Consider the following 9527-nt stretch of genomic DNA (forward strand, 5'->3'; position numbering starts at 1 on the left):
GTTTTAAATTGGGGAAAAATAATTTGATTTACTGGAATTGAAGAGAAAGATAATGAAATGAAAAGAAAGTATGGGTTTGATTTACTGAGTTTGATTTTTATTGGGAGATCTGAGCATGTGGGAGAGAGAGAGTCAAATGGAAGAAGAGAAAGCAGAGAAACGGGAGAGAGAGAGGGTCAAATAAAAAGGGTAAGTTAGTCATTTAATCCAGTTTCGTTCTGTTCCATCTTGTCAGTACCAAACATGACTTGAATCTTTGTTTCGTTGTGTCCCGTCCCGTACCGTCCCGTCCCGTTCCGTCTGCGTACCAAACGCTAGTTGATTGCACGGGCCGATGATGTAAAATTGGATCCAAATAGTTATCAAAAACAATTTTCAGGCCAGCTTTTTTTTACCCCTACTTTAAAACAAATTTAAACAGTACCAAACTGGTACTTAATCGTATCAAATAAAATCTTAAAGAACAAAAAGAATGGCCATTTTTTGGAATAATTTTTTATGATAAAAAGTTGCTTTTAAATTGATATACATACATGAAACCTAGTTGTGTGTACATATATCACATGCTGAACGAACCGCCAGATTGAGATCCACATATTAAATTAAGTACAAAATAGAATCAAACAGCGTAGTGGCCCTATTTTGGCCGAGTCAAACCTTAAAGGACATATTCATTTGGCACCAAATGTAAAACCACATCAAATGTTTATATTCTGAACTTTGATTTATTCAACTTAGAGGACCTTTTGGTTTTGATAATTGACAAAGACAATTATATGTTTATCCTCTTTTATTCACTAATTTTTTCTTCCTCACCAAGTTGTTATAAAAACTTGTGAGTTGACCAAGTTGGCACCTCATTCCTCTCTTTCTGTGTTTTGTTCACATCCCAACCTTTTATTTAAGAATAAATAAATTCCTCTAGTTTAATCAAAAGCTTGAATTATTGGAACCAAAAAACAAAGAAAAAGCTTGAATATGACATGCGAACAGATATTGACCAGCCGAAACTGTCCCCCTTCGGCCCGCCTGCCCCAATGCCATAGATCATCTCATCAGCCCCACTCAAATTGATAGATCGAGGGACGGCAGAGATTTTTTTGTCATTTCCTTTTAAGCTGATTTTTTGCCGAAAAATAATTACAATGATTACATCAACCCCCTACAAATAATCTACCATCACCATAAAAATTTCATATTAGCAATCATTCAATCTTTTAATTTTCATTTAAAAATTCTTCATACAAAAAATCATTTAAATTGAAGATCATTTAGTCATTCATATGTATTAAACTAAATAAATGATGTAGGTAAAAAAAGTAAAGTTGATTAGGATGTAATCAAAAGTTGTGAGTCTAACATTTTTATATTCATTGTAATTCCAAAACTATAGGACTGTAGAATAAGCAATTTTCTGTATAGGCTTGATTCTTGGATATAGATTGATCCCACGTTGTATATAACCTATGCATCACTTTAATGTTTTTATTTATTTATTTATTTTTTTAAACAAACGATAATATCAACACTAAGGAGTTGGGATAGTAGGCTAAGTCTTACAATAAATTTGGCATAATAATGTAGTCCAATTTCGCCTTTGACAATAATCGAACTTAAGACATCTCACCTACAAGTGAAGAATAATACTATTAGACCATAGTACTAAGTGATCACTTCAATATTTTTTTAATATACAATTTCATCCTTTTCCACATTACACGTTATAAAGAATATGAAGTAAAAGTTTATGTAATGTGCAATTTTTTATAGTCACACAGAAATGATAATTAAATAAGAAAATGTTCTAACTTTCGGTACTTCAGCTGGAACCAATCCCTATTCGGATTATGGAAACAAAAGAAGTGCAACCCCAAATGAGGCATAAACTTTATTCTCGTAAATTGAATATTTGTCGGATTAAGGAAACAAAAGAAGTACAAACCCAACTGAGGCATAAACTTTATTCTCGTAAACTGAATTAAAATTTACACAAATATTAAGTCAACAACATTTCATTTTACTTTAGAGTGGTTGACCATGACCCTTGGAATTTATTTAAAAATTAAATTCTGGGAGTACGCTAGAAACCGCTAACTGTAAATCCTCCATCGATGCTAATGACTTGTCCAGTTATGTAAGAAGCAGCCGGAAGGCAAAGGAAAGTCACCAACGATGAAACTTCATTAGGCTGTGCAGGGCGTCAGATGGGAGTTCGACCTATTAGCCGTCTGTAATCATCCGAATGGTCATCCTGATTATGCAATCAAACCTTAAAATATTAGTTTGTGAATGAAAATCTAGAGACATACATAAGATAAGGTGTGTACAAGGAACAAGAAGTGTACATAAATCACTTTCCTCAGGCAAGTACAAAACACAAGGTTTTAAAAGAATTTGGATTTCGCTGGATTCTTTTTGTGAGAACTTCAGAAATCTGTGAATCGTATCCGTTTATCGTATATTGTATAGTTAAAAATTATTTTAAATTATTTTATTTAAAATTAAACACATAGTACTTGACAAAACTGACCACACGATATATGATGAATGAATACGATTCACAGATCCCCAAGATCTTCATAAAAAGGATCAAGTGAGGATCCTATTGGGTTTTAAAAAATCATATATAGGTGGCCGAATAGGGTTAGGTACTTACAGAGTCGGTTTAACTCCGGTGTTGACAGCCCATGGAGCCACAGAGTTTGTGCGAATGTTGTCTTTTGCCCATTCACATGCCAAATTCTTAACAATCTGGATCACTGCTCCTGTAACATGGCAATAACAAAATTATTGAAAGGCTTTTTAGGTGATGATTTATGTTGCACAGATACAGACTTATTACAGATACAGACTTGGGAATGCATAGATGACACCGTAAGTTGTGAAAGACGGAAATGGTCGAGTTTGACGCATTCATTTTCTTAATCGAAAGTACTTACCCTTGGTTGCTGCATAGGCAGATGTTTTAGGTAGAGCTTTCATACCACCAACTGAGGAGACAAATACTATACTTGCATTTCCTGAGGCCTTCAGGAGAGGGTGTGCAAGTTGCCAAAGATGGAAGGGAGATTCTACATTGGTGCTCATCATGGTTGAGAAATCTTCTAAAGTATAATCTGTAGCATTCCTAAGAGTAACTGTTCCAGCATTATTTACCTGCACCAAAATAAATTTCATATCAAACTGAGGCTAGTTAACCACTACTTGGCGTTTCGGTCTAATAAGGTAGGAGAAATGAGACAAGTACACAACCACACGATTTCCCTGTCCAATTATACATTGCTATGTGTAAATTTGTACTCACATAACAATACATTACTGGAACAAAGTACTACGACGATGATGAATTTGTCCCATGTAAGTTTCACTTCATACATGTGTAACTTTTAAGGCTGGAGAAGAATTGGGCGTCATTTATAGCAAAGTCAAACCCCATCTTTATCTTTGTTCTTCTAAGCTCTAGGCTTAATATAATAGTCAGTTAAAAGAAAGTTAGAGAGAAAGAAGATAACAACGGCAGTGAAATAAAACTTACAAGAATGTTAAGCTTGCCATAAAAAACAGATGAGACAGTCCTTATGAGCTCCTCCCTCTGATCTTTAGATGTGAGATCACAAACTGAGCCACTCACTTCAAACCCCTTACTCTTCCACTCTTGAATCCTCTCATGCAGCAGTTCTCCGTTTCGAGCGCACATATGTACGGTTGCCCCAAGTCCTGCAAGCTCCTCTACAACGGCAAATCTAATACATGAAGAAAAACTTGAGTGCAAAAACAGAAATAGCCATATGAGATTTGAGAGATGAAGATTACTAACCCAATGCCTTTGGTTCCACCTGTAACAAGTGCTGTTCTACCTTTTAGAGACCACCTTTGGCTGTCGAAACTTGCCATTTTATTTTGTTTTGCAAGTATTTTGTCACCTTACAGTGATTATATAAAAGGAAAAACGCTTAATAGTTCAGAATCAACTAAAAAGTTGGTGACTCGAATCTATCAAAGCTGTCTGTTTATATACAACTAGCCTATCCATACATTTTGTTTGTGAAGCAATATTTTATTAATTTTAATATATATATATGTACACATTATCAGTAAAGAAAATTCATTAGAGAGCAAAACCACGAGTACAACTAGTTCCATCAAATATGGGTATTTAACTACCAATTCCTAAACTAGTGACCGCATCAACAAGGAAATTGAAGTCTAAAAAATTACGATTCCAAGAGACGTAGGGAAGAAAAAAAAAACAGCAAAATTTAATTTGTATGAAGTTATATTACTATGTGATTTTATTTACTAATACAAGATGAAATTGTCTTTTCACCTAATTAACAAATAGAGTTTTGTTAGTTTAGATATAATGTTTTTTTTGAGCAGGCATACTGAATGATTGATATTAAATTTTTTAAAATGACATCGGATCGAATTAACAACTGGCCACGTTCTCTGTCAAACTATTATATTTGACATGCATATTTCATTTGTCCATTAAGTATATTGATGTGGGACACTCATGCTCGTCAAAATATTGATAAGCTTGACTTTAATATATTCAATTGAATTTTGGACTAGAAATTGAGATTACCTTAACATGGAAATATATGGTTTTGCACATGATTCTTGGGTTCCATGTTTGATTAAACTTCAAGAATAAATACACATAATAAATGAATAAAAATTATTTTCAGACTTTTTTTCCTTACATCACGGTGTATTTTTAGCTATCAAATTGAAGGAATCACAAAAAATCAATTAACAAATGTACGTAGAAGGAGAAAGATATGTAAAAATCATATCCCATCTTTGACTTTGTGGGATACCGCAAACTGGGAATGTGAAATCGCATTATTATGCATCTTGGACTTGGTAAATTGGTTGTGCACTACATTTTAACTTGACAAAACAAGTAAAAAGTACTGGTGCAAGAAATGAGAAACGGTGCTTTCATATGATTCAGCATTTTATACTATACAATTTTGATATTTTGTAGCAGCAACCAAGTTAGTAAAGAACACAATTTTTGTAGCAACTAGGTTTACTTTGTCATTTAATTCGAATTTAAAACATAGAGAAAAACAAAGAAACCAAGATCAGCGTTCAAAAAATGATTTGGTCCACCATTGAACATATCGGAAGAAGCATCGTGACACGTCCAAGAATTTCAATAAAATTAGCTCAAATGTATCCTTTTTTTTTCAAGGACGGCCTGATGAGGTGGTTCTAAAATTAAGTTATTCGTTGTCCTGCTGTCATGATTGGTGCTAGTATGGAAAGGTACGTCTACCAGTGAGTTCGGCGTATAATCTCCTTTTATTTGTGTGGTGGGAGGTGGATTGACTCTACTTGAGATTGTGTATGGAAATTGGATGTGCCCGCTAAGTTGAAAGTGCTTAATTGGTCGGTTAGCAAGGAGAATCTGCTCTCTAATGAATAGAGGGGGAGAAAATGTAGAAAACAATTAGTTGTTTCATGTATTCTCAAAGGGAAGTGTTATTGGCACTTTAAAAATTTCATTCTACACTCATCACAAGTGTATAGTAAGAAATTTGGAGTGCCGATAACAATTTCATTCTCATATATATATTTTGGAAATTTGATGTGGAGGATAACCAGTATTAAATATGCCATGAAACCAACTGTTATAAACAAATAGAAAGAATTGAACAAATGATTGGTCTGTATTTACCTTGAATTTGAGATATTCGATGAATTGACTGTGAGTAAGGATTTTATGTCATTCAAAATCCGTTGTTATGAAAATATTTTTCATAATGAAAATAATGATGCAAATATAATTTGAAAATAAGTTTTATTGTAAAACTTACACTGGAACTTACAATTGACTTACTGATGATTGAGTCAGCAAATAAGAAAATGACTGAAAAAAATGATATTGGTGCACACAGGTATCCTTGACATTTGAAAATTAAAAGTGTTTACAATTTGATTTCTTTGGATACAATGTGAACTCAAAGAAAACTTTTACTGGGAAATTGTGGAAATTCCCAACTTAAAAATTTCTCCTCCGTAGTCCACTTCTTATAGACTTGGAAAAAGGTATTGGAAGACTTGCTTTTTACTATTTGATGAATGATGACTTGCTTTCACTATTGATGAACATTGAAATTTGTTTCACTATTGATGAACATTGAAATTTGTTGGAATAACTGCTTTTACTGTGGAGTTATTCAATCATCCATCTCGTGCTTCCATAGTAAAAGCAGCAACTATTCCCATAAATTTCATTGTTCATGAAATAGTAAAAAGCAAGTCTTCAAATACCTTTTTCCAAGTCTATAAGAAGTGAACTACGGAGAAGAAAGTTTTAAGTTGGGAATTTCCACAATTTCTCAGTAAAAGCTTTCTTTGAGTTTTCACTGTACCCAATGAAATCAAATTGTAAACACTTTTAATATTCAAATGTCAAGGATGCCTGCGTGCACCAATATCCTTTTCATCAGTCAATTTCTTATTTGCTGACTTAATCATCAGTAAGTCAATTGTAAGTTCCAGTGTAAGTTTTGCAATAAAACTTATTTTCAAATTATATTTGCATCATTATTTTGAATTCATAAGTTCTGCCTCATTTGTTATATCATGTGTAGGTAATTTTTGCAAACAAATTATTGAAACCATGTATTCTAGAGAACAACTCTTTGGCAATATGAAAAGAAAAAAAAAAGGCAAAGGATAACGAAATTGCCGAAAGTTTAATAGGATCTCTTAATAATTTTTTTTTCTACATAGAATAAGTCGGTTGAAAATTTGATAGAAAATGATGTTGGTGAAGAGTTACAAAATGTTGGTGAAGAGGCCTAGCCCCCCAGTTTCGATTGGGTTCCAGCCCTCACTAAATATTTTTTTAAACATATGTTTCCGTATTAAAAAATGACACATTTTGAGCTTTCACACTGGATACCAAAAAACTCTGGACTGGCTCTGCTTCCTACATGCCATACTAAATCTATTATTCATATTCTCAAGGATTACTACAGAGCTAGGTGTTTTGGGAGATTATGGGTATCCCTGGGCAACTATGCTATTTGTTTATTCTTGGTATTCAAGATTGGATGATGGCTAATCTAAAGACAAGAGCAAATAGGACTAATGGCTATGACTAGAATACTTCTTTCATTTTTACATGTTGGTTTGTGTGGAAGTGGAAGAATTAACATGTTTTTTTTAATGATTTTATCATGGCTTTGTATCCAATTGTCTATAATTTTAAGAGTTGTTTCTACTTAAAGTGTCGATTCATTCTTCTAATAAACCTAATACAAGGTTGATCTTCATTACTTGGGAACCTCCTGATACTGTTTAGTATAATCTTAATGTTGATGGTTCAAGAAGGTTTTCTTCCGGTCACATTGGTGCAAGTGGAGTGCTTAGAGATCATAATGGTGATTGGCTGGGAGGGCCTTCTGCTAATTTGGGAAAAATGGATATTGTAACACCCCGCCCCGAAATTTTTATTTTCGGCAATAATTATCGGTGATATGCCATTAATTTCCTTAAGTTCCTTAATTCCACACGTTCTATAACCTGAATTCTCTTAGCAAAGCATAACACTTATATTTGTCAATTTACTACCTTTACTACACTTAAATAAATTTACGATCTAAGAATAATTCTCAACTAAAAATAAAATTCTCGATTATTTAAGGCTGCATCTAACACTGTTAGACTGCCTACGTATCCTTGAGTGGGATCAAGCCTCTCGTAGTTCACATACACTTCCCATTAACTTTAACATCTTAATGACCAACAATCACAAATTCAGTCCAAACACTTTCACCCACCATGTGAAATATAAATTCAGTCCAAACACTTTCACCCACCATGTGAAATATAAACTATGGATTCAAAACATCAAAATTAGCATGAAAAATGGCAGAGTCGGCCCACTAGCTAGGCGCCGCCACACGCGCCGCCACGGGTGGCAGTCGGCTGCCTCGACTAACCGGAAAATCAACTTTTTCCAAAAAAATTCCAAATTTTACAGTCAAGTAGATCTTAATGAGTAGAACAACTTTCATACCTGTGGCCAAAGCTAAATTGGCCGGAAAACACCTCAAATTGTCCACGAACCGTCGGAACCCTTATTTTTAGGTGTTCTTGATTCGGCTCCAAAACAACTCTGACGTCCTAACCAAATCATGGGCTTTGTTCCTAGGTTTAAGGAAAGTGTTTTGGTAGTGGAAATGGAAAGAGTTAGTTTCAGATCGTGGCGAATTTAAGCCCAATCCGTGCACCTCTCTGTACGGGTTTCACCCAAAATCCACCCAATTTGCCTACATTTTCGAACGAAAATGGAAGCGAGATCGATGTTTCTCGAGGTAAGGATCATTTTGACACCAACCTTGTCATCAATGGTGACCAAAGTTGGGAGATTATGCCGGGTCGGGTCACGGGTTGGGGAAAAACCCGGTTTCCCCATCTTTCTCCCCTTTCTCTCCTTTCCTCCAGTCCTCCCTCTCATTGGTCCTCCTCCTTCTTATTTCTCCTCGCCTTTTGATCCCTGATGTCCACATGGCTGATTAGATTTCTCTAGAAATCTGGAGCCTTCCAAATTAATGACCAATTTACCATTTTGTCCTTAACTTTAAACGTTAATAACTCTTTCGTTATAACTCCGTTTCACGAACAGTTTGCGCCCACGTGTTTGTGAGGTCGAGGTTTAATCTCAAATATAAATTATGACCTAAAAAGGTCGACGGATTTTAAATAATTAATTTCCAACTTCAAACTTCGTAACTAGTTTAATTTAAAACTAGATTCAAATAAATTAATATAATTTCTCAATGAACAACATAAAATCTCTATAACACTTTGCGTAACTTATAATAATTTTCGGAAACAAAACTTTAAAATTTCCCAATTCTATTTCCATAATCATAAATCGATTTATTTTCGATTTTTCCCATAATTATGAATAACTATTTCATATATTAAAATTTTTCAGAGTATTACAGATACTATTGATGTCACATCCCAGCCCGGGTCCACCACATCCCGGGCCTGCTCCACCATCGTAGCACGATATTGTCCGCTTTGGGCTTACCATTCCCTCACGGTTTTGTTTTTGGGAACTCATGAGCAACTTCCCAGTGGGTCACCCATCTTGGGAGTGCTCTGACCTCATTCTCGCTTAACTTCGGAGTTCCTACTGAACCTGAAGCCAGTGAGCTCCCAAAAGGCCTCGTGCTAGGTAGGGATGGGAATATACATTTAAGGATCACTCTCCTCGGCGATGTGGGATGTCACAATTGATGTTGAAGCATAGAGTTTATGCTTTTGACTACAACTTGTGCTTGACAGAGATGTTACTAGTCTCAAAATTGAGCTGGATTCCACATCTGCTATCACTTTGTTCAAACAAAATCTGGTTGATAGCTTCCATCCTCTTGATACTATTGTGATCATATGCAAAGTACTGGTGAGTCAATTGGTTAGATGTGAGATGAAGCATGTTTTTAGGGTGAAGAATTATGTTGCTTATCAGTTGGCAAATTAGAGTTTTAATA

At 34.7% G+C, this 9527-nt stretch overlaps 1 protein-coding gene across 1 annotated transcript; it reads right to left on the bottom strand.

Annotated features, from left to right (window-relative positions):
• Window positions 1-1863: 1863 nt before the first annotated feature.
• Window positions 1864-4206, bottom strand: LOC126582361 (tropinone reductase homolog At2g29150-like). Its single transcript, XM_050246501.1, has 5 exons — window positions 3818-4206; window positions 3536-3743; window positions 2940-3156; window positions 2657-2765; window positions 1864-2251 (listed from the first exon to the last, which is right to left on the bottom strand). The coding sequence occupies exons 1-5, from the start codon at window positions 3892-3894 to the stop codon at window positions 2221-2223; spliced, it is 642 nt and encodes a 213-aa protein (XP_050102458.1). The 5' UTR covers window positions 3895-4206; the 3' UTR covers window positions 1864-2220.
• Window positions 4207-9527: the final 5321 nt, after the last annotated feature.

This window comes from Malus sylvestris, chromosome 9 (genome assembly GCF_916048215.2).
Source record: "Malus sylvestris chromosome 9, drMalSylv7.2, whole genome shotgun sequence".
Taxonomy (NCBI): Eukaryota; Viridiplantae; Streptophyta; class Magnoliopsida; order Rosales; family Rosaceae; genus Malus; species Malus sylvestris.

Coding starts and splice junctions, on each gene's coding strand:
- LOC126582361 (XM_050246501.1), bottom strand. CDS start 3,894: ATGGCAAGTTTCGACAGCCAAAGGTGGTCTCTAAAAGGTAGAACAGCA. Junction 3,744..3,817: donor GGTGGAACCAAAGGCATTGG/GTTAGTAATCTT, acceptor TTCATGTATTAG/ATTTGCCGTTGTAGAGGAGC. Junction 3,157..3,535: donor ATGGCAAGCTTAACATTCTT/GTAAGTTTTATT, acceptor ATTTTGGTGCAG/GTAAATAATGCTGGAACAGT.